The sequence below is a fragment of the Micromys minutus genome (assembly GCF_963924665.1).
Source record: "Micromys minutus genome assembly, chromosome: 27".
Taxonomy (NCBI): domain Eukaryota; kingdom Metazoa; phylum Chordata; class Mammalia; order Rodentia; family Muridae; genus Micromys; species Micromys minutus.
In genome coordinates, this window is record NC_137962.1 from 20486871 (window position 1) to 20511769 (window position 24899).

General features: G+C 52.7%; 1 protein-coding gene across 1 annotated transcript; it reads left to right on the forward strand.

Annotated features, from left to right (window-relative positions):
- Nucleotides 1-438: 438 nt before the first annotated feature.
- On the forward strand, nucleotides 439-24619 carry GALNT6 (polypeptide N-acetylgalactosaminyltransferase 6; the record flags this gene model as incomplete). The annotated part of the gene is made up of 10 exons (XM_080938959.1): nucleotides 439-929; nucleotides 2617-2789; nucleotides 12788-12937; nucleotides 13887-14121; nucleotides 18052-18169; nucleotides 19293-19493; nucleotides 19956-20087; nucleotides 20564-20665; nucleotides 23106-23258; nucleotides 24506-24619. 10 exons carry the CDS (start codon nucleotides 439-441, stop codon nucleotides 24617-24619), a joined length of 1869 nt encoding a protein of 622 aa, XP_080795085.1.
- Nucleotides 24620-24899: the final 280 nt, after the last annotated feature.

Genomic DNA, 24899 nt, shown 5'->3' on the forward strand with positions numbered 1-24899 from the left:
AAGATATGGCCAGCCTGGGCTAATTAGCAAAAGCCTATCTCAAAGTCCAAAGCAAGCCAGGGATGAAAGCGTAGGTGTGTTCATGGAGTTCCCAGCTCAGTCCTACCTCTGAGCCACGTCATCAACCAGTGTGTTCCAGCTGAACTTTATTTTAGTGGCAAGCCGTTCCCCAGAGTAGTTTCCTCCAGGTCAGAGAGACCCAGACCCGGTTTCCTCAGTTTACAGAAAAAGGGAATTTAGGCACCAGAATGCTGTGAGTGTGAAAAGGTGATACCACGGTTCTCACCAAGCAATGCTCAGGCCCCAAGTCCCCAGTTCCCTGCCCACCTCTGCAACGGCTAAGTTTTCTCCTATCCCCTCTTTCCTCAGGTTGAGCCCCAGGCGTGGCTGTTTCCAAAGTGCGGGGTAAGACTTGGAGCTAGAGTCTCGGTTGGGAAGATGAGGTTCCTCCGAAGGCGCCACATGTCCCTGCGCCTAGCCATGCTAGGCAGTGTCTTCATGCTCTTCCTCTTCATCCGGCACAAGGATGTAAGCAACCGGGAGGAGGCCATGGAGAAGCCCTGGCTGAAGTCCCTGGCGGGCCAGAAGGACCATGTCCTGGACCTCATGCTGGGTGCTGTGAACAACATTAGGGACGCCATGCCCAAACTGCAGATCAAGGCTCCGGAACCCCAACAGACTCTGGTCTCCACAAACCACTCCTGCCTGCCGGGGTTCTACACCCCTGCTGAGCTGAAACCCTTCTGGGAAAGGCCACCTCAGGATCCCAACAGCCCTGGGGCAGATGGAAAAGCATTTCAGAAGAAAGAATGGACCCCTCTAGAGACTCGAGAGAAGGAAGAAGGTTATAAGAAACACTGCTTCAACGCCTTCGCCAGTGACCGCATCTCCTTGCAGAGGTCCCTGGGGCCAGACACCCGGCCTCCTGAGTAAGTAACGCACTCTTAGAATTAATTCTCTGAGACCAGAGCTTTCCCAGAAGTGTGGCCGGGAGGGCTGTGGTCATTGGCCAATTGCCAGGAAGAAGGGGAGTTGAAAATAGCCAGAGATTTTCCTTAAGCCATCCTTTCGTTGACTGGCCGAGTTCAGGAGTACCGGGGTCTGGCTGGCCGGGGGTGAGCTCCCAGGGGCCGCGTTCAGGAGTACCGGGGTCTGGCTGGCCGGGGGTGAGTTCCCAGGGGCCGCGTTCAGGAGTACTGGGGTCTGGCAGAGGTCCACGGGGACCTGTGAGACTGGAACATGGCTATGGTGGGACATAGGACACAGAAGAAGGAACCAGGGCTGCAGACCAGGATCTGGCACCAGGCACCGGGAGGTGCTGGGACAGAGCTGTGGTTTCTGCAACCCTGCCCTGGAGATACTGAGCCTGCCCTCTGGGCCTCTGAGGAGAGAGAGGAAATTTCCTGACTGCTCCTGTTGTGGTCTGGAAGGTTCCCAAACCCCTGGGTTCCCTGGTGTGAAGGCCACGGGCTCACAAAGCCTACTTGGATCTCTTCGCATTGTTGGCTTTAGAAGAGAAAGGGAGATGCACTTTCGGACCTTAGAGCTGCCGCTGCCTCTAACGTGTCCCTTGCTACACTCTCGCTGTGTCCCCGGGAAAGATGTTTTTGTCCTCCACACTTAGCAATTAACCCTTTCCACTAGAGTCAGGTGGAAAGAAACAACTCACCTCACTAAAGGCATGACTCTTGAGTGCCGGGGGCCTGGGGTTCCTCAGACTTGAATTTCCTACTCCTACAGCCCTACATGTTGCAGCTTGAGGTAGGAACTTCTCAGCAAAAAGAGACATTGTTGTTGGAGCAGTCAGGGCAGGAAGCTCAGGAAGCTCCATGGCGGGTTCTTACTACAGCTTCCTGACAAGGACAACTGAATCAGGGTGTGAAGGACACTGGATCGGAGATCCAAGAATATAATCCCAGCACTTCAGAGGCTGAGGCGGGAGGACTGCAAATATGAGAGTGCTGCTCTTCTGTGGGAGTCTCCACACAAAGGGTGTTCAGCTGTGTGGTCCCTGAAATTCAGAACCCAAGTCCTTACAGAGTCTAGATGGCAGGATCGCCGGGTGTCGACGCCATGGTTGCTGGAGAGGATTGGGGAAGGTCCCGGAAGTTGCCTGTTCCGAGAGGGCTTAGAAGTGTGAATCGGAAGGACCGTTTCCCCACACTGACTGGAGATTGCAGTCACTGTCCTCAACTGAACATTTGCCCTTAATGACTCGGCCCTCTGGGACCTCTGGACCGGGTCACGTCCTATACAGTGTCCAAGGTGCCCAGTGAGCCAGCCACAGGAACTCCGGGCCTGAGAGCAAAGTGCAAAACTGGGGGTGGGAGGTGCCTGAGCATCACCTTAGGACACTGAGCTAGCCCAGGGGGTGGTTTTGGAGAGGGCTGGATAGTTACTTGCACGGAGGATAGGAGGGTGTAAGCCACAGGGCATGAGCAGCTATTCCCAAGCACAACGGGGATTCGAATGGAGACTGGCGAGTGCGCATGCGTGGGGTAAGGGGTTGGGAGAGCTTTAGACAGGAACCTTTCCTTTCCCTTCCTAGAATGCTGCCCTTCCCCCTCCGCCCCCAGGACTTAGCTGTGTCCATCCTTCCTTCTTCCTTCATTCCAGGTGTGTTGACCAGAAGTTCCGGCGCTGCCCGCCACTGCCCACCACCAGTGTGATCATTGTGTTCCACAATGAAGCCTGGTCCACTCTGCTGCGCACAGTATACAGCGTCCTGCACACCAGCCCTGCCATCTTGCTGAAGGAAATCATCCTGGTGGACGACGCCAGCACAGAGGGTGAGGCTGGCGAGTCTGGTGACCTGAATTTGAACCCCCAGACCCACAGGCTTCCTGAGGGCTGTAGTTTGAGTGTACAAACAGGCATATACACTAAATAAGGAAAGAAAGGGCGGGAGGGGGAGGGGGAGGGGAGGGGAGGGCAGCTGGCTGGGAGAGCCTTCCTGGTTTCCAGCTCTGCTAGATCTGGAGATGCTAGGCCTGAAGGCTTCCCGTGGGAAGTCCTTTCTGCCCTAATTGTTAATAGGGGAGACTGCTCACTGACTTTCACCTTCACATCAACTCCATGGTATTCGGTAACCGCCTCTGACTTAGACATGGGGAAAAGAGAAAGGTCCTGAGGAGACTAATGAAGGTTTAAAGCACTCAGAAGGGCCGGAGCACATTTTTAGCCAATCTGAAGCCACATGGACTTGAGAGTCCAACCCTGAGAAATCAAATCCAGCTCTGTCTGCGCCGGGCCTCTCTCAACTCCTTTCCTTTTCTGCAAAACGGGCACACTTGACTCTTTCCTGTGGTAGGCGAGGGGCGAGAAACAGGGGATGGGACTCCAGAGCGGCAGCGGGATCGGGTTCCGCATCTCCGATGCTCTGCCTGTGCGCATGCGCTTTAGTCGCTGTGTAGGAAGAGTGCATTGTGGGAGTGCGCGGCCAGGAGGTGTTATGTCCGCCTGGTGTGGGCTGGAGCTGGGCCTTAAAGGCTGAGTGTCCGAGGAAGGAATTCTAGATGGAGGGCATTTCTGGAAGGGAGGCGACTGTGAGCAGAGTCCTAGAGACAGGAGCATGTTTGGTGGAGAGACTGGGTGTGGCTAGAGTTCAGGTTCATGGTAGGAAATGAGATCGAAAGGACTCAAGGAGTGGGTGAATGCAGAGGGGGGTGGGCGACGGCTGTGGGGGGCTGGCAAGGAGGACAGGGAGTGGGTGGGAAAGCCGGGGGTGAGGGGGCGGGTGAGGGTTGGGTTGGGCAAAGGGGGCAGGGGGCAGGAGGTGTTGAGGTGGGGCGGGAAATGGGGGGTGGAGATTGGGGGGGTGTTGAGACACTAGGATCAAACCCAGGACTTTGTAAATGGTCCCTTCCTGTCGCTGTGATAAAGCACCCTGAGGAGAGGTTGGAGAGATATTAGGAATACTGGCTGCTCCTTAGGAGGTCCCAGGATTGATTTCCAGCACCGACATGACAGCTCACAACTCTAACTCCAGTTCTAGGGAATCTGATTTCCTCTTCTGGCTCCGTGGGCGTGTACACGGAGCACAGGCATACAGGCAGGCAAAACACCCAAATACACAGGGAAAAAAATGAGTCAAGGGAAAAAAAACTCCACAAAAAGCAATTCAAGAGAGAAAGAGTTAATTTGACCTTGAGCTCAAGGTTATGGTTCACTGTGGTGGGGAACCGTGCTGGAGGCAGCTGGACACGTAACATCCAGACAAGTAGACAGAGAGCAGGGCCTGGAGAGATTGCTCAGTGGTTAGAGCACTGACCGCTCTTCCAGAGGTCCTGAGTTCAATTCCCAGAAACCACATGGTGGCTCACAACCATCTGCAATGAGGTCTAGTATCCTCTTTTAGTGTGTAGGCATACATGTGAGCTGAACATGTATTTATAATAAATAAATAAATAAACCTTAAAAAGAAGAAGCAGAGAGCAGAGGAGGCCAAAGCTCAGCTCATGTTCTATGGTCCTGGAAGCCAGGGAATGATGCCGCCCACAGTGGGCGACTCTTCCTGCTTTGGTTAACCTAACTAAGCTGGTCCTTGTAGGTCCTGAGATTGATCTCTTTGGTGATACTAGATTCTGTCAGGCTGACTAAATGAGCCATCACACATGAAGTGACATTCACACCAGGTTTGATATATGTATTTACAAAGAAATGAGACATCACTGGAGACCTGTACTCAATGCTTCTCCAGCTGGTCTTGACCTGGGTTAGGAACAGTGCCGCAGGAGATGGGGGTGGTGAGAGTGGGGGCAGGCTGGGAATGAGCGCTGTTGAACCTTCTTGACAAGGGATCTCTCATTTTCCCAGGGAAGACAGGCTCTTGGCAACCCAAGCATCCAAGTTAGGGCAAGTCTTTTTGGCAAGTGCTGGGCCCATGAGGCTTCTGGAAAAGGGGGGGACTTACTACCAACAATGACCGCACACTCCTCTCACAGGCTCAGGACAGCTCAACCCCATAGCTGCTCATTGCTGCTTGTCTGTGGTACTAGCATTTCCAAAATGCTGGAGTCTGCATACAACCAGGCTGGACCTTCGCCAGTAGCTCCTCTTGGGCCCTGTCCCAGGTCTCTGACTTGGTTCAGGTCTCAGCGTCTCTCTATGACCCCTTCAATCCTGGGGCAGCTTCAGACACTGAAGCAGCACCTTTACCAGAGCCTTCCCCTGGCCTCTCACAGTGCCAAGCCTCAGCTGCTCCCCATGACCCTTCATGCCTTTAAAAACAGTACCACCTGGGAGACCCTTAGACATGAGCCAGTTCAGCTGCCAGCACAGGATACAGCCTTGGCCCTCTCGGAGCCACAGCTTCTGAAGAGTTCGAGTCAATGATTCTGGCCGATTCTTTAGCCCCAGCTGACCAGCATCCATTGTCCTAGCAAGCAAAGGTTTCATGTGAGTGGTTCTGGTCTCTCATTAATCACAGCCAAGTCTTCAGCCTTGGCTGACCAGAAACACAGATTCTTAGCTCAAAAATCTCACAGTCCCAGTATAATGCTAGACGGCCCCTCAGACTCCCGTGAAACCTCACAGGCCAGGCCTCCATCACCTGTGCCGCTCTCAGCATTGGTTCCAAAGTCCGCCCACCATCCTCCCAATAAAGCCATGTCTGTTTCCCCAAAACCCCATTCCTGGTACCAGTTTCTGTCATAGTAGGGATTTTTCTTGCTGAGATAAAACACCATGACCAAAAGTATGTTGGCTTTTTTGTTGTTGTTGTTGTTGTTGCTTTTGGCTCCTTTGTTTCAATAAAGCAAATAAACCCAACAGGAAGGGTTTGTTTCAGGTTCTAGTCGTTGTCCACCGTGAAGGGAAGTCAGGGCAGGAACCCAAGGCAGGAACCCAGAGGAAGGAATTGAAGTCGAGGCCATAGGGATACTACTTGCTGGTTTTCTTTGCACAGCTTGCTCAGCCTGCTTACATAGCCCAGGGCCACCTGACCAGGGCTGGCACCACCCACAGTGATCTGGGCCCTCCCAAGTCAGTCACTGAGAAACTCCCACAGGCTTTGGTCTAGAGGCCAATCATAGGGACGTATTTTCTCAACGGTGGATCCTCCTCCTCAGATGTCTCTAGTTTGTGTCGAGTTAACGAAAGGAAAGGAAGGGAGAGAAAGACCAACCAGGACAGTCCCTATTCATAGGAGTCAGCCGGCCTATGTTCTTAAATGTGTGTGTGTGTGGTTTTCATATGTGTTATATGTACATGTATGACTGGGTGAGGACATAACATGCAAGTGCAGGTGCCCTAGGAAGCCAGAGGATCCCCTGGAGATGAAGTTACAGGTGATATGAACACAGCATCTGACGTGAGTGTTAGGATCCACACTGAAGTTCCCACCAGAGCAGAACGTGCTTTTACCACGCAGCTATCTCCAGAATTCAGACCTGTGTTCTCTCTAGTCACCTCCTATGTTTGCCTGGGATGACTCCTCCTCCTCCTCCTCCTCCTCTTCTCCTCCTCTTCCTCCCTCTCCTCCTCCTCCTCTTCCTCTCCCTCCTCCTCCTCTTCCTTCTCTTCCTCCTCCTCCTCCTCTTCCTCTTCCTCCTCCTCCTCCTCCTCCTCTTTCTCCTCCTCCTCTTCTTCCTCCTCCTCCTCCTCCTCCTCTTCCTCTTCTTCCTCCTCCTCCTCCTCTTCCTCCTCCCCCTTTTCCTTCTGTGCGTAAGTGTCTTGTCTATGTGCTGTGTGTGCACCTGGTACCCTTAGAGACCAGAAGATTCCCTGGAACTGGAGTTAGAGATGACTGATCATCTCCTGGAGGGTGCTAAGAATCAGACCTGGGTCCTCTGTAAGAGCATCCAGAATTCCTAACCACTGAGCCGTCTTTCCAGCCTCCACCCCCCCACCCCCAGCTCTTAAGGATACTTCCATCCCCTCTAAATTCTCACCTGAGAACTCTAACCGGTCCCCCTCATTTTCCAGGTCCCGCTTTGAGAACGTGTGCTGTCTCCCTGACTGGAGAGATATCCTTGCCCATAACACCACTCACAGCCACGTTCTGCATGGGGTCTGAGGGACAGCAGGCACACTATCCAAAATGCTCTTCTCCGGGCCTCCCTGAGTGCTGTTCACTGGGGAACAGAAAAATCTCTGCCCATCTATCCACACAGGATAAAACTGCCCACACATTTGACTGTTTGATCAGATTAACTGACTCTTGTTACATACACACAAGGGCTGTCTGTCTGCAGGACAGTGTCCTGATTTCTGTCCTCCTACCCAGGTGCCCCACAACAGCCGTGTAACCTTGATTATATGGCTATTCGATACTGGGGGAGAGGAGACCGTGTGCCAGGCTCTGGGCTTTTTATTCCTTGTCACAGTCAGAACCAGAGCCCAGGCTTCACTGCCCTGCCTGTCTTCTTGGAGCTTAATTTTATTTTAGTATTTTTAAACCTCTTGTGTATATGAGTGTCTGATCTGAACGTATGTAAGTATACCATGTGAATACCAAGTACCCGTGAAGGCCAGAAAAGGGCACTGTGTCCCCCAGAATTGGAGTTAAGGATGGTTGTGAGCCATCATGTTGGTACTGGGGACCAAGCCTAGGTCCTCTGTACGAACAGCAAGTGCTCTTAACTGCTGAGCACTTCTCCAATACCTTTGCTTTTTATAGGATTTCTTTCTTTAATAATTTATAAGTGTCTTATTTATTTTCTGTACGTGAGTACACTGTAGCTGTCTTCAGACACACCAGAAGAGGGTCCCATTACAGATGGTTGTGAGCCACCATGTAGTTGCTGGGAATTGAACTCGGGACCTCTGGCAGAGCAGCCAGTGTTCTTAACCGCTGAACCACCGCTCCAGCCCTAGGATTTTTTTAATGTGTACATGAATATGTCTGTGTGTGGATATGTGCTTGAGAGAGACACGGAGATGGTTGGAGATAGGCAGGCGTGAGCCGCCCGCAGGGGGCACTGGGAACCAAATGTAAGTGCCTGAGAGAGCAGCAAGGGTTCAAGGGTTCTTACTCATTGCTCTGCCCCCCCCCCCCCCCAGCTTTCAGGCACACACAGCAAGCCTCTCTCACTAAGTCAACTCCCTGGCACCGTTAAGACATTGTTAGTAAACATGCCTAACTGCAGCAGGCCACGGCAGGAGAAACTGTGAGCCTGAGTCCAACCTGGACAGTGATACTGTGTCTTTAAGAACTAAACAAAGAAATGATCTGATTGACAGTCTTAAGTGGTGACTCTGAGGCATAGGAGTGGGGGGTAAGGACTTGGGTGGAAGCCAAGAATATAATTTAGTGCAGTGCTTGCTTAGCATGCCCAAGGCCCCGGGTTCAACCCACATCATGGCATTAACCAAGCCCATGCCTGGAACGCCAGAGGGAGGGTCAAACACTCAAGGTCATCCTCCAGTCTCTGAAGGGTTTGAAACCAGGGGCAAGAGGGATGCCAAGGACTGAAGGAGAGATGACTCAACACTTAAGAGCACCGGCTGCTCTTTCTGAGGACCCAGCTTCCGTTCCCAGCAGCCACCTGGCTGGTCACAGTTGTCTGTAGCTCCTATTCTAGGGGGTCCAGCACCTCCTTTTGGCCTCCATGGATATGACATATGGCACGATGCCTGTTCAACGTGATGCACACGCAAGCAGGAACATTGTACACATAAAGTACTTTTATTCCGAGCTCAGAAAAATGAAAGGAAAAGATAGCGTTGGCGGCCATCCTGGATGAGAGACTCAGAAGAGAAAGGGGACAGAGCTCTGGAGCTAGGAGCTCTGTGGTAAAGCACTCCCCTGTCATGCCTGAAGCTCTGAGCTCTTTCTCCAGCACCATCAGACAGTAATGAGAGACAGAGGCATCTGCAGGGGTGTTGGTTGGTTGGTTGGTTTGGTTTGGTTTTGGTGTTTTATTCTTAAGACAGGGTTTCTCTGTGTAGCTCTGGCTGTCCTGGAACTCACTCTGTAGACCAGGCTGGCCCCAAACTCAGAGATCCACCTGCCCTTGCCTCCTAGGCCAGGAAACTGCAGTTTAAGGTGGCTTCCATATCTAGAACATTCTGGGAGCCAGTATGGAGTAGAGGCTGGAAGCGCAGTTGACTGTTACGGCTTGGGCAACCATAGGAATGGGTGAAGAACTGATCTGTAGATGAAGGGCAGGGAGAATCCAGTTTGGCTAAAGGGATGCTGGTGCTGAGGTCACACAGAGAGACAGGTAGGGATGTGGACTGAGGTGCAGAGTTTTGTCCGGTTTGGAGGTAGGTTAGCTTTCTGTCAGATGTCCAAGTGAAAACGACAAAGCTAGGAGGGAAGCCTGGGGCTGTCACTGACAGAAAGCATTATGAGCCACAGGCTGTGCAGTGTGGGCTGTGCAGTGTGAGTGTGGGCTGTGCGGGGTGAGCCGTGGGCTGTGCGGGGTGAGCCGTGGGCTGTGCGGGGTGAGCCGTGGGCTGTGCGGGGTGAGTGTGGGCTGTGCGGGGTGAGCCGTGGGCTGTGCGGGGTGAGCTGTGCGGGGTGAGCCGTGGGCTGTGCGGGGTGAGCCGTGGGCTGTGCTGGGTGAGCCGTGGGCTGTGCGGGGTGAGCTGTGCGGGGTGAGCCGTGGGCTGTGCGGGGTGAGCCGTGGGCTGTGCGGGATGAGTTGGGGGCTGTGCGGGGTGAGCCATGGGCTGTGCGGGGTGAGCCGTGGGCTGTGCGGGGTGAGTGTGGGCTGTGCGGGGTGAGTGTGGGCTGTGCGGGGTGAGCCGTGGGCTGTGCGGGGTGAGCTGTGCGGGGTGAGCCGTGGGCTGTGCAGTGTGAGCCGTGGGCTGTGTGGGGTGAGCGTGGGCTGCATGGGGTAGAAGAGAAGGAGCGTTTACCTGTCTTCAGCATCTCATCCTGAAGAGTAAGGTTGGGTGGCAGAGACAGACTATGGAACCTAAATGTGAGGAACCATGTGCTGGCCTGCCTGTCCCTTTGCTCAGCTGTGCTATATTCTGTCCTGAGTCTTTTTTCTAGTAACTGCAGAGGTGGGACAAACAGCAGGTAGGACAGACAGCAGACTGTTGCAGGGAGTTGTCTGACTCTCCTGAAAAGGCCTGAGGCCCACACCCAACAACCTCCAGCCCAGCCTCCAAAGACTGGAAGGAAGGCATGAAAGAGCTGTCACAGCACAGGGTCCTGGAAGTCACAGCACAGGGTCCTGGAAGTCACAGCTCAGGATCCTGGAAGTCACAGCACAGGGTCCTGGAAGTCACAGCTCAGGATCCTGGAAGTCACAGCACAGGGTCCTGGAAGTCACAGCACAGGGTCCTGGAAGTCACAGCTCAGGATCCTGGAAGTCACAGCACAGGGTCCTGGAAGTCACAGCACAGGGTCCTGGAAGTCACAGCACAGGGTCCTGGAAGTCACAGCACAGGGTCCTGGAAGTCACAGCACAGGGTCCTGGAAGTCACAGCTCAGTGCTTCTGTCTTACCACACAACCCGCTTCCTGTGATGCTTACCCGTGAGTTTTCTCTACTACAAGCTTCCTGTGGACGGAGCTAAGTGGAGGCTTCAGCTGAGCTGTTGAGAGGATGAAGACCCAGCTGGGTTCCTCCCTTCCTGTCAATACCACCAGGCTGTGGCCAGGTTTGTGGCTCATGTGTCCCATGATGGCAGGCCCTCCCTACAAAGGCCAGTGTCCAGCCTCCACAGTGCATGACAGACACTCACTAAGTCACTGTGGTGGGTGTTGAAGCCACTGTGTGAGGCTAAATTGGAGCAGCCAGGTCCTGGCACCGGAGACAAGAGGCTCCATTTCTGGAGCAAAACAGGCCCCTTTTCTGGTGACTGCTGCAAGTGTTTCATTTGCAAGGGCAGTGGGTCAGGAACACTTACCTAACAGAAGGGCCGGAGAAGGCAGAAGCTCACATTTCAAATGATAGTTTCTTTCCCTGGGGCCCTGCTCTCTCAGGCAGTGTCCAAGGAGAAGCTTGACCAAATAAATCTTTTCCCACCCTTCTTGGGGAATCTCACACAGGGAGAAACATATAAATTGTGGATAACTTGGGAGTAGGGGAGACACTCCCAACCCAAGAAACTCACACTTGTTCAGTCCCAGTGGGTACCCTCTGAACTCCTAGAGGAGGTATGCCTTCTCACAAAGGCTGCTTAGAATCCTGCTTACTAGGGTAACCTGAGCTCCAAGTCTTGGCTTTCTGTCTGTTAACCCTGGGGAAGGTAGGTATGCCCTCTTCCACAGTGTGAGGTTAGTAGAGAGATGCAGAAATGTAGCCAGCATGAACACACCTGCTTTAGCGACTGGCACATAGTAGGTATTCAAGTATTTGTGTGTGTGTGTGTGTGTGTGTGTGTGTGTGTGTGTGTGTGTGTTTGATATTAATGACAACAATAAAGAGGTGCAGAAATGAAGTCAGCATGAAAGCACTTGCTTTAGTGACTGGCACATAGTAGGTGCTCGTGTGTGTGTGTATGTGTGTGTGTGTGTGTGTGTGTGTGTGTGTTTGATATTAGTGACAACCCACTAATTGTTTTCCGGGTCTGTGACATAGAAAGCATTGTACACAGAGCAAGGCCCAATTGCGAGCCCATGATCAGAAGGGAAAGGACTCACTGTCACAGCTGACCTGCGCTGCTAAAACAACATGCGCCTCCATTTTACACGATTAAGAGCAGGGGAGGGCTAGAGAGATGGCTCAGGAGTTAGGAGCACACACTGGGTTTCCAGGGGACCCAAGATTGGCACACTGTTCAAACCCGCCTCTAACTCCAGCTCCAGGGGACCCGACATCCTCTGCAGCAGTGTGCATGCACAGAGACACACATAGGTTCAGTGTCTTTTTAATTGCACCATTGAGGAGGCAGAGACAGGGGGAGTCTCTGTGAGTTCAAGGCCGGCCGGGTCTACAGAGCAGGTTCCGAGACAGTCAAACTCATCAACAAAAATAACAGCTAAAACATAAAGGTGGGTGATGTTTCAAGATGGATTTCAAGAAATCCTGAGGATTTCAGATGGAATCCCAGGGCCCTTAGGGATCTCTACCCACCACAGCCAGAAAAGCCTCTCCTGATGTGAGGAGCCAAAGGAAGGCCCTGAGGCTTCTGTGCAAGGGCAGCATGTTCCCTGGGGAGGAGCCACTGACCTCAGCAGAGGGCCTTCCCTTCTGTGTGAGGAGGGAGTGCAGGCCTGTGCTGCCCCTGGCAGCTCTCTAACCATCTGCCATGCTCAACCTCACCACCACCATCCCCTGCCCCCAGCGTGTGTGCTTCCTTTAGACAGTCTTGTCCTTAGTGCCCTTAGCATTGAGTGTTTGATACATTGTGTCCTTTATATATACTGTTCTGTGAAAAGTATGCATTGTTCCTGGGCATGCCCTGTACTTGGGAGGTGGAGACAGAAAGATCAAGAGTTCAAGGCCAGCCTGGGCTACATTTGACCCAAACGTTACAGTGCTACAGAGGAACCCATGCTAGGCAGGTGCCTACTCTTGAGCTTTACCCACTGTCCCTTTAGTACTTTAAATCTGCTTAGCTTGTTTTACTCTCCGTAAAGAGTCCGTATCCAGAGCATGAAGTCAATTAGGCTTGTGCAGGGCAGTGTAGCTTAGTGGTGGGGCACTTACCTGGCACCCACGAGACCCTGTGTTTAATTCCTAACACCTCAGGGTAGAGCGAAATGGCCGCAGACACAGGACAATGCTGGCAGACCTGTTCCTAAGGGGGTCTGGCCACAGGCGGAGGTTTCCTGCCTGCCTGTCTTCCCATCTCTGCCCTCACCTTCTGTGTTCTTGGGAGTACTAGGGTGTAATGGGCACAGGGGATTAGTGAGGGGCTGGTGACAGTGGCCGTGTCCCTTCCAGAGCACCTGAAGGAGAGGCTGGAGCAGTACGTTCAACAGCTGCAGATCGTGCGAGTGATTCGACAGCGGGAGCGGAAGGGGCTCATTACAGCCCGGCTGCTGGGGGCCAGCGTGGCACAGGCTGAGGTGCTTACGTTCCTGGACGCACACTGTGAGTAGGACGGGCCCATCTGGTGCCAGAGGGCCTGCGTACCTGCTCTTCACCACTGGCAGTGAGGAGGGGCTGGGACCATCCTGTCCTTCTGTTTTAGGAGGAAAGAGGCTTGGGGCTCACCCACTTGTGTCTTCCCTCACGCTGACTCCAGACAGGGTTCCAGAGAGAGAGAGACAGAGACAGAGAGAAAGCAGTCTTGAGGCTTGGTGTCTCAGAATAGCTGGCCCTGCACAGTGATCACTGTTACCCTGTGTGCCCTGAGGAGAAACCCGTGTCCTTTGTCCTTGTAGAGAACCAGGGTTTGATTCCAGCACCCACGAGGTGGCTCACAATTTCCATAGCTCTGCTTCTAAGGGATCCGGCGCCCTCTTCTGACCTGTGCGGGAACAAGGCACACACCCAGATCTACGTGCAGACAATGATAGTCCACATAAAACAAAATAAATAATCTGAGATAATAAAGTCATGTAGAACCTAAGTCCCGGAACAGCCGCAGTGTGTGGGCCTGCGCCTGCTGTCTCCACATTGGGTGGTACAGGCAGGAAGAACATTGCAAGTCTGAGGCCTCCCTGCTCTGCAGGAAAGACAGAAAGGGAAGGATCCCCAAAGGCTAGCGAGTGTGAGGAGGGAGGATTGTTTTACACAAGTCCTGGAGGAAGAAGAGCAGCCATTCTGAAGCCTACACCCAGGGTTGGGATGGAGACCCTACATGTAACTCCTCCACGGTCCGTGGTGATTTGCACTGGTTTGTGCTGACAAGAAGCTCTACCAAAGCCTACCTACCCTTCCAAAGCCACCTCTGCCCGTCAGGAGATGCTCTGTGATGCCTACAGCTGTAGATCTAGCACCCCTCCCTCCCTGTACCCCATTTCCTCAGTCTCCTCTGAAGGCAGAGGGTTCAGCTGTGGTCAGACCCCTGACCTTCACCTTCTCGCCTGGTCTGCAGGTGAGTGTTTCCACGGCTGGCTGGAGCCCCTCCTGGCTCGAATCGCTGAAGACAAAACAATGGTGGTGAGTCCAGACATCGTCACCATCGACCTTAATACCTTCCACTTCTCCAGACCCGTACGGAGAGGCAAAGCCCACAGCCGTGGCAACTTCGACTGGAGCCTGACCTTCGGCTGGGAGATGCTCCCTGCACATGAGAAACAGAGACGCAAGGATGAGACCTACCCCATCAAGTAAGGACTTACCAGTGCTGCTGATCCCCCACCCTGGCTCCGGGGACCAGTACCATCCCACACCAACATCTGCTAGGCACTTTGTCAAACCACACTCCCATGAGGTGGGTCCTTTGGTTAGCCTGTTTTTATGAGACTAAGGAAGCCCATGGAAGCAAGTGGGTTACCTCAGATCCTGTAGCTGGCACAGGGGAGGCAAGGACCCATCCTTGTGTGACCCACCACCTCATACCATGACCGCTTGCTCTAGTTTACCTGGCTGTCTGCCAGGCTTTGTGTCTTTACGTCACTCTTTGACCCCGATACCTAGAAGGCTGGGACCTCTGCTTTCAGAGCAGGTGAGAGCTGCCTGGGTGCACATGGGCTCCCAGAAAATTGGTGCTGGGCCCGGTGGTACGTGCTTGTCATCTGTCTTAGGGTTTCCATGGCTGTGATGAAAAGCCACGGCCAAAAGCAAGTTAGGGAAGAAAGAGCTTATGCAGTTTATACTTCCATATCAATGTTCATCATTTGAGGAAGTCGGGACAGGAACTCTAACAGGGCAGGAACCTGGAGGCAGGAGCTGATGCAGAGGCCATGGAGGGGTGCTGCTCACTGGCTTGTTCCTCCTGGCTTGCTCAGCCTGCTTCCTTATAGAATCTAGGATCACCAGCCTAGGGATGACGCCACCCACAGTGGGCTGGGCCCTCCCCATCAATCACTAATTTAGAAAATGCCCTCTAGGCTTGCAGACAGCCTCATCTTATACCTCATCATGGAGGCATTTTCTTAACTGAGGCTCCCTCCTCTCAGATGACTTTAGCTTGTGTCAAACTTAAACTATCCAACATGGTATCCCAGCTTCTCAGGAAGCTAAGACAAGAGGATCACAAATTCAAGGACTGTCTGGGCTACTGTGAGTTCAAGCCTCGCCTGGGAAATTTGTGAGACCTTGTCTCAAAAGTAAAGCGTTTAAGGTGCTGAGATATAGTTCAGTGGTCAGTGCTTGAGCCTGTGCCTCGCAAATGCAAAGCCCTAGGCTCAGTCTGGGGCAGGGGTGGGGCAGGGTGGTCTGGGGCAGGGGTGGGGTGGGTGAGGGAAAAGGAACAAACTCAGGTCGAAGCTTTTTCGGTTGCCCTGAACTTTTCATTAAAGGGTCACATCATAACAGTCTTTCCCAGACACCTACGTATATAATCTGTTGGTGTTCTTTGGGGGAGATTAGGTTTTGTATTTTTTAATAGTTTCAAAATCTGAATACCAAGCCGGGCCTGATAGTGGATATCTGCTACCCTACGTTTGAGAGGGAAGACAACATCAGACATTCAAGTTATCCTTGGCTTTCCACCTCCAAGGCCACCTTGAGAGACCCCATCTCTAAAAACAAACAAGACACCCATTCTCCACAGAGCAGTGATTCCTGACCTTCCCAATGCGCAACCTTTTAATACAGTGCCTCATGCTGTGTGGACCCCCAACCAGAAGATTATTTTCACTGCTACTTCATAACTAATTTCACCATGGTTATGAATTGTGAGGTAAATGTCTGATGTTCAGGACTTCTGCTGTGTGACCCCCTGTGAAAGATTGTTTGAACCCCCCGCCCCCAAAGGGTTGAGAACCCCTGTCATAGAGCCTTGAAAACAAGCAGCCAGGTTAGATACCAGAAAGCTAGGGGCCACGGAGGCTCACGACTCCTGTTCTCTGCCTGCCCAGACCCTACAGATTTTTTTTCCTACTCTTCGTGTATGTGTGTGTGTGTGTCTGTCTGTCTGTTGTCCATCTGTCTGCGCACGCACATGTTTCTGTACCCCAGGTTGATGTTGGGAGTCATTCTTCATTGATCTTTCCCCTTGTTCAATGAGGCAGTGTTTCCCAGTTAAACCCCGAACTCACCAGCGTAGCCAGGGTTGCTAGGCAGCTTGCTCTGGGGATCCTGCCTCAGCCTCTGAGGCTGGAGTCCTCCAGGCAGGCTGCCATGCCCTCCTACAGTTTATCTGAGATTTCAGGATCAGAACTCAGGTCCTCAGACCTGCATGGGGAGCACTTTGCTCCTGAGCCATCCCCCCAGCCCACACGACGCTATTTTAAACCTTCATCTCAAAACTAAAGGGTCTGGGGGTGACGTTTACGGTTACCCTGTGGTCCGTTATTCTGTCTTCATCATTATGGATTTTAGGCCAGCCTGAGCTACCAGTACAAAGTTCCAGTACAGCCTGGGCTATGGGGCCCCCCACCCCCGTCTTGAAAAACAAAAGGAAGGCAGGAAAGAAATCATCACTCTACTGGCTCTCTGCTCCTCTAGGAGCCTTTGTTTGTTGTAGCAACAAGAACCCACCCAGCCCGGGGCCAGGCACACAGCAGTACAGCTAAGGGCAGGGCCCTGGCTCCCACCCATCACTAACGTCCCAGCCTCGGAAAGGACCGTCCAGCTGGTGGACAAAGCTCCAGTGTTTGAGGATGAATGTGTCACTTGGCCCAGGTGCCTTGGCAGCACATAATGCTTGCTAGACACACTTCATGAGGTGGTTCTCCAACGGTAATGTCGGAAGTACCTCACGTGCCCGTTCTTAGAGTGAGAGCCCCGAGGCCCGGGAAGGAGGACAGGATATACAGGTGTTTCCTAGAAGCCACCACCTGTTGGGGCGAGTCTACAGGGACGTTTCTGAGTGGCATGCATCCTCAAAGCTAATCTTTCAGGGACACTCTCAGTCTTGGGAATCCTCTCAGATTCTCAAGAGCAGGCTAGCTTCGGGTGCCCATGGGGAGTTCTAGGGTTCCCAGAGCCTTCCTGGTACTACTTGGGCAGGCTTAGGACCCCCGGAAGAAGACAGAAGTGGCAACGGGGATACTTCTAGAAAATGGTTGTAGAAGCAACAGCAGGAAAACAAGAGCAGGTCCAGAGAATCCCCATGGCTGGACTCCATGAAATCACCTTCTTCATTGGCCCAGTCTTGACTTGGGGTCTGTGTCTCTCTGCCTTTGTCTGAAAGCCAGAACCTTACAAGTCTCTGCACAGTACAAACTGAGTGCCCCCTCTCATTTCCCCCAGTTACCAGGAGCCCCCTGTCCAAAACACATTAGCAGCCTAGGCCCTAGCTAATGCTTTGGCCATGTAGTCTCCAAAGGGGTGTGGATCCTGACTCTGAGTGGGGTCAGCCCAACTGATAACGTGCTCTTTCCTTTCTGTCTAAATCCTGCCTGTTTGCAGAATCTGTCTCAGGGCTTCCGAAGGTTGCAGACCTGCTTTCTGTAGTTGTGCCAACACAGAAGAGACTGCTTTCCCAGCTTCAGAAGCAGCCATCCTCTCTGGGCCCTACATCCCCAGTTGAACAGATGAAAGAGTCCATTTAAGAGAGTGTTGTGGGGCTGGAGAGATGGTTCAGAGATTAAGAGCACTGACCATTCTTCCAGAGGTCCTGAGTTCAATTCCCAGCAACCACATGGTGGCTCACAACCATCTCTAATGAGATCTGATGCCCTCTTCTGGTATGATTGACAGCTACAGTGTACTCATATACATAAAATAAATTTTTTAGAGATTTATTTATTTATTATATATAAGTACACTGTTGCTGTCTTCAGACACACCAGAAGAGGGCATCAGATCTCATTACAGATGGTTGTGAGCCACCATGTGGTTGCTGGGAATTGAACTCAGGACCTCTGGAAGAGCAGCCAGTGCTCTTAACCGCTGAGCCATCTCTCCAGCCCAATAAATCTTTTTTAAAAAAAGAATTGTATAAAGAAAAAAGAAAACCAACTTTAAAAAAGAGAGTGTGTGCGGGTGACCACCTCTCTCCCGTTCCAGAAGGGGAGGCGGGCACAGTGGAGAGGCTGCATGGCTCAGCAGGAGCAGAACATGAAGTAGCAGGCCTCAGAGGAAAGCTGGCCACCAGCCCTCCCTGCCTGCCTCCACTGATGCCTGTGCTCTCTGCCTCTATCCTCCAGGTCCCCAACATTTGCCGGTGGGCTCTTCTCCATCTCCAAGGCATACTTTGAACACATCGGTACCTATGATAGCCAGATGGAGATCTGGGGAGGGGAGAATGTGGAAATGTCCTTCCGGGTGAGGATGAAGAGGGAAACTCCAGCGTCTCAGGGATGGCTGCACAGGTGTTGTCGGGCAGTGGTAGCTTCAAGGGTGTCTGCTTTCTGACACGGCTCCGTTCTCCCTGCTAGGAGAGTCTCCTTCAAGGAGACCTGATGGCTCAAAATAAGTTCCAGGGCAAAAGTGCCAAGAGGGAGGGATAATGGATAGAACTTAATTAAGGGACTTTCTGTGATGAAACCAGGACAGGGAGTAGTCACCATCTCCATGATGGGAAAACTTAGGCCCCTCTTCCCAAGACGCTGGCCCTGGGAGCTTTGGATTCCCCATGCGCTTCCAGTGAGCTCTTCGTAACTGAGAGACAAGAGGGGAACCCAATTCTGATGGAGGCAGAACTCCAGGGAATTCCAAGAACGAGGCAAATCAAGATAGGTCAGGAAGGGCTGCTCCTAAAAGCTGCGTGAACCCCATGTAATAGGAAAACGGTCTCGTTAATGGAGTCACCTCTTGGTGCCCGGCCGATATTAAGCTCACAATTGCCTTATGGTGTTACCGTAGCTGTGACTGTAGACTTCTGTTGCTGCCATGGCAAAGTAAATAGCCATGTACCTCACCCAAAAGAGGCCAGAGGGACAGATGTCTTCAGTCAGCCCCCTGGCAGAGAGAGGGGCCACCAGCCAGTATCGTGTTCACGCTTTGTTCAGTGAACCTCTGACCCCAACCCGGGATCTCTCCTCGAACACTGGCATGCTCGGGGCCAGTGAGCACGAGCCGCCGACAGATGCCAGGCTTTCTGTGCCTCCGGGTTAAGCTATCATGTCTCCAGGTCAGAGTTCAGTGACCAGAATCCATACGTAGCATAGAATTAGCCAGCTGCCTCTTCTCTGAAGTGAACCCTGGTAACTTCAGGACTGTGTGTCCACAATCACCCGGAGTGAGCCAGCGCAGGCGGTGAGCCTGGAAAATGGGTTGCTATTCCCTAGGAGGAAAGTCGCCAACCTTTCTTTCTTCAGGGATAGAGAGAGCAACAGTTACTTACGCCTGAGACCTGGGGCCTTACATCCTGGGAGCTGGGGAGACCTGCTTGGGGAAGCTTGCCCACCCACCCTTCTGAAGGCTCCGTCCTGTCTTCTTTGTGCAGGTGTGGCAGTGTGGGGGCCAGCTGGAGATCATCCCCTGCTCTGTGGTTGGCCACGTGTTCCGTACCAAGAGTCCCCACACCTTCCCCAAGGGCACCAGTGTCATCGCCCGCAATCAGGTGCGCCTGGCCGAGGTCTGGATGGACGACTACAAGAAGATCTTCTACAGGAGAAATCAGCAGGCCGCGAAGATGGTCAAGGAGGTAAGACGCCAGTGCCCGGGAGAAGTGTAGGATTCCAGGCACCTGGTCAGCTTCCCAATGGCAGGGCTGTCCCTTCTCTACTTTCCTGCCTCCCTTTATCCCTGGAACTCTATAAAGCTAGCCCCGAGAACATCACACAGGGCTCAGAGGAGGAGCCCCGGTTGCCGCTATCCGACGGGGGGGGGGGGGCAGCATCACTTAGAGGGGAGAAAAGGAAGGAAAGGATAGGGAGGAGAACCCACCACCAGAGGAACAGCTCCGGCAGGCTCTAATTGAAGACCAGGAGGGCTGACTGGGGAGTGTTGTGAGGCAGTGAGGTCCCCAGGCTAAGTCAGATACCCGTCAAGTGAGACTGAACATCACAGAGTAGCCTCAGTGCTCAGTGGGATCTGAGCTGCTTCAACCCAGACAGAAAGCCCCGGGCTGCGGCACTGACCCTTTGGAGGACTGACTCGTTGACAGAACAGCTTTGGTGACATTTCGGAGAGACTGCGGCTGAGGGAACAGCTACACTGCCACAACTTTTCCTGGTACCTGCACAATGTCTACCCAGAGATGTTTGTCCCCGACCTGAACCCGACCTTCTACGGAGCCGTAAGTTAGCCTGCACACCACTTTGGTACCCCAAAGAAGTCACGGCCACGCAGCCCAGGAACAGACAAGACATGCCGGGAGGGTCGAGGGGACGATTCAGGAGTTCCTCCAGTAGTTAAAGACCCACTAAGGTGGGGAGGATCCATGAGTCGTGGTTTTTAAGTGTCAGGCGTGTGAGAATCCCCATGGAGACTTGTTAATACACACTGTATGCACACCCCTTCTCAGCCAGCTCTGCCTTTTGAACAAGTCTGGGGTGATGCTGAGGGTCAGCTCCCATGGGCTGGGTCTCAGGACCCAGCATCCTAAGGGGATGCCCATCTCTCGCCACAGAAGGCACCCAGCCCTGCCCTGCCCACCCTCAGGGGCTCTCCCGCCTCGCTTTGCTATTAGCTCCACGCACGGAGGGGGGAAGCCATTCCGGTCGGGCCCCCGCGCCCAGCTATGTCCCACTTCCCCGTGTTACCTTCGTGCAGATCAAGAATATCGGCACCAGTCAGTGTCTGGATGTGGGTGAGAACAACCACGGAGGGAAGCCTCTCATCATGTATGCCTGCCACAACCTCGGCGGCAATCAGGTACAGAAGTGTGTCTCGGGTGCCTCCTCTTCCAGGGAGCCCCCTTTCTCCACCTTAAATAGTGCTTTGCTGAGGCCGCAGTGGAGGAGATGCAGGAGGAGGTACCACCCCTGCTGCAGGGGGCACACAGAGAGGGTCTGAACCAGGGACACAGAGCTGGCGCTGTGCTTGGTGCTAGAGGATGAGGAGACGTTGCCAACAGGGAAGGCTGTGGGTGAAGCTAAGCTACTGGGGCCTGTGGAGAATTCTTTTATTATTATTATTATTATTATTATTATTATTATTATTATTATTATTATTTATTTTATTTATATGAGTACACTGTAGCTGTCTTCACACACACCAGAAGAGAGCACTAGGTCTCTTTATAGATGGTTGTGAGCCACCATGTGGTTGCTGGGAATTGAACTCAGGACTTCTGGAAGAGCAGCCAGTGCTCTAACCGCTGAGCCGTCTCTCCAGCCCCTCTGGAGAATTCTTGAATGCTTTCTCTCTCACGTACACCTGTATATACTCAGCTTTTATCCTTATTCCCCCCTACCCAGAGCCTACCATTCTGGCCCTACCCCACCTCCAGTGGTGACCCCCTTGAACTACTAACATCCTGGACACTCACCCACACCCCAAAGCATGGAAAACATCGCTGAAGGGTGACTAATGCTCCATTGTCTTAGTTAGCTTTCTACTACTGTGATAAAACACCATGACCAAAAGAGGAAAGGGTGGGCTGGAGAGATGGCTCAGCGGTTAGAGCACTGACTGCTCTTCCAGAGGTTTTGAGTTCAATTCCCAGCAACCACATGGTGGCTCACAACCATCTGTAATGGGATCTGGTGCCCTCTTCTGGTGTGTCTGAAGAAAGCTACAGTGTACTCAGATACATAAATAAATCTTTTTTAAAAAGTGGGCGGTGGGGATAGACACAGGGTCTCACTGTTAGCCTGGAACTCACTCTGTAGACCAAGCTGGCCACAAACTCACAGAGGTCTCCTGCCTCTGCCTCCCGAGTCCTGGGATTAAAGGTGTGGGTCATCATACCTGGCAGGTGGATGTCAGAGTCCCACATCACAGTCTACTGTGGAGGGACGTCAGGGCAGGAACTGGAGCAGAGGTCTTAGAGAGATATAGCTTACTGGCTCTCCAGCTTGCTTCCTACCCACCAGGGCACCTGCCCAGGAGAGCCACCTCACACAGCCAGCTGGGCCTTCCCACCCCAATCATTCATCAAGAAATGCCCTACAGCCTTGCCCACAGGCTAATCTGATGGGGAGTTTTCTCAGTTGGGATTCTTCTTCCAGATGACCCTAGTTACTGTCAAGTTATCAAAGACTAACCATCACACTAGCCGCCCGCTGACCCTCAGCCATCCACTGCCCAGATCTAGTAAATAAGAGGGATTTAAACACAGAGCTGAAGCAAGATGGAGGGTGGTCCAGGGCACTGAATGGACTGCCAAGACATGCAAATGAAAAACAGAGCCGTTTGAAAGCAGATTTGGGTACAACCAGCTTGTATGATGTTTTGGGGCAATTCACTGATGAATATCCTTTATTTCGGTGGTAATTTATTAGCAAACCCAGAACCAGCTGGTGCGGGATGGTATATGCCATGGGCTGGGTGTCGCAGCTTTCTGATAGTTAGAGGCAGACAGATTGTGAGTTTGAGGCCAGCCTGGTTGTCTTAGTCAGGGTTTCTATTTCTGCACAAATCATCACGACCAAGAAGCAAGTTGGGGAGGAAAGGGTGTATTCAGCTGACACTTCCACATTGCTGTTCATCACCAGAGGAAGTCAGGACTGGAACTCAAGCAGGTCAGGAAGCAGGAGCTGATGCAGAGGCCATGGAGGGATGTCACTTACTGGCTTGCGCCCCTGGCTTGCTCAGCCTGCTTTCTTACAGAACTGGATACTACCAGCCTAGGGATGGCTCCACCCACAATGGGCTGGGCCCTACCCCCTTGATCACTAGTTGAGAAAATGTCTTACAGCTGGATCTCATGGAGGCATTTCCTCAGCTGAGGCTCCTTTCCCTGTGATAACTCCAGCTTGTGTCAAGTTGACACAGAACCAGACAGCACACTGTTGTACATGGCAGAGATCTAGACCAGCCTGAACTACACAAGGGGATCCCCTGTCAGGCACCAAAAAGCAGAGCTGGTGTTGCAGAGTGTGACTTCATGCTTAAGATAAGAGCTAGTGTTCCCCCAGCGTGTGTGACTTCATAATTGGTGATTAAGATAAGGCTGGGGAAAATTTTAGTTTCCAGGGGGTTCTGTGCAGCATCGATCCAGGATAATGTGATGTGGAAACAGTCAGGGTGGTGACACAAGGTGCTGAGTCTCCGCCAGGAAGCCATCTGTTGGCACCGTGGAGCAGTGGCTTCAGGAGGGAGTGGGCAGCGCCCCAGCTGCTCCACAGGGCGTCTTTGTCTTGACTTGCAGTACTTTGAGTACACATCCCATGGGGACCTCCGCCACAACATTGGGAAGCAGCTGTGTCTACACGCCAGCGGGAGCGTGCTGGGCCTTCGGAGCTGTCAGTTCACTGGCAAAGATAGCAAAGTGCCCAAGGACGAGGAATGGGAACTGACCCAGGTGAGTCAGTGGTACAGAAAGCTTGGAACCAAGAGTCCAGAGAGCCACATCTGTCCTCTCTCCTCCTCCTCCTCTTCCCCTCCTCCTCTTCCTCCTCCTCCTCTTTCTCCTCATCTCCCTCTTCCTCCTCTTTCTCTTTCTTTCCTCCTCCTCTTCCTTCTCCTCTTCCTCCTCCTCTTCTTCCTCCTCTTTCTCCTCTTCCTCCTCCTCTTCCTTATCCTTTTCCTCCTCCTCTTCCTCCTCCTCCTCTTCCCCTCCTCCTCTTCTTCCTCCTCTTCCTCCTCCTCCTCTTCCCCCTCTTCCTCCTCCTCTTCCTCCTCCTCCTCTTCCCCTCCTCCTCTTCCTCCTCCTCTTCTTCCTCCTCCTCTTCCTCCTCCTCTTCTTCCTCCTCCTCTTCCCCCTCTTCCTTCTCCTCTTCCTCCTCCTCCTCTTCCCCCTTCTCTTCTTCTTCCTCTTTCTTTCTCTTCATCTTTTTCATCATCTTCTTCTGCCTGAGCACCGTGGGATTAGAGCAGGGTAGAAGGCACAGTAGCTGTGGACTTGATCGAGTCGTGCTAATGCCTGGTTCTGACTCAAAACAAAATAAAACCAAACAAACCAGTGGAGCATCAACGACCCGTGTGAGTGCTTCTGCCAAGCACATTTTAAGGCTGACTCCAAAGTGAAAAGTCGCTCGTGGCTCTCGCGTGTCTCCGTGTACCAGGTGCAAAGCAACACACAGCCATGCGTTGTCTCTTAATCTTTAAGGGGCTTTGTCCCAGACCACAGTGTTCCCAAATGTTCTACAAAGCAGCCAGATGACATTCAGCAGTCTTGTCTGGCCCAGGCCTTACTTCAGGCAAATGGCAGGCTGGGATTCTGACTGGAAGTGGGCCTTTTCCCTTGTGCCACATGGCTGTGAAGTAGGTGGTGGCAATTGACATCACTAAGCCACAGCTCTACCCTCTTTGGTCACCTGCTCAGGAAAAGAGTGGACTAACCACAAGGCTACCAGAAAGGATAGAGCCAAAGTTTAATTACAAGCAGAAAAGGGGGACAGCCTGATGTAGCCCCAAGTTTTTAAGGCGGGCCACCCCAGAGAAAGGGAGGCCCTGAAAGGGTTTTTCTCTCAGCCATGGTCTTGTAGTTTTCTGTGTACATCTCATGGTGTGTGCATCTCAGGGAAGGTCATTCTCCCTCCTTTGCCTTTTATCCTCTGTCCTTACCGCCTTGCCCTCAGTTTAACCCTTTCCTGTGTTGTGTTTTAGGATCAACTCATCAGGAATTCAGGATCTGGTACCTGCCTTACATCCCAGGACAAAAAGCCAGCCATGGCCCCCTGCAATCCCAGTGACCCCTACCAGCTCTGGCTGTTTGTCTAGGCCCGGGGTCATCCCCAGTGCAGGCCCAATCAGCCTCCCAAGCAGTGGAGTCACCGGGCATCTGGGGGGGTCCTCTCCCCAGATCCTCTGAAGGCCTGTCGGATTTTTCTTTCCTTTCTGCCAGTGAGTTCACATGCCTCTTGGTCCAAAGCTTTCCTCTTCTAGAGACAGGGACCTGCAAATGTGACCTGCAAAGGGACTGGAAGTTCAGAGACCCTCCCTTATTAGCAGACCCTGGCAGCAAACCGTCTTGATACACACAGAGTGCCTCCATCCTATG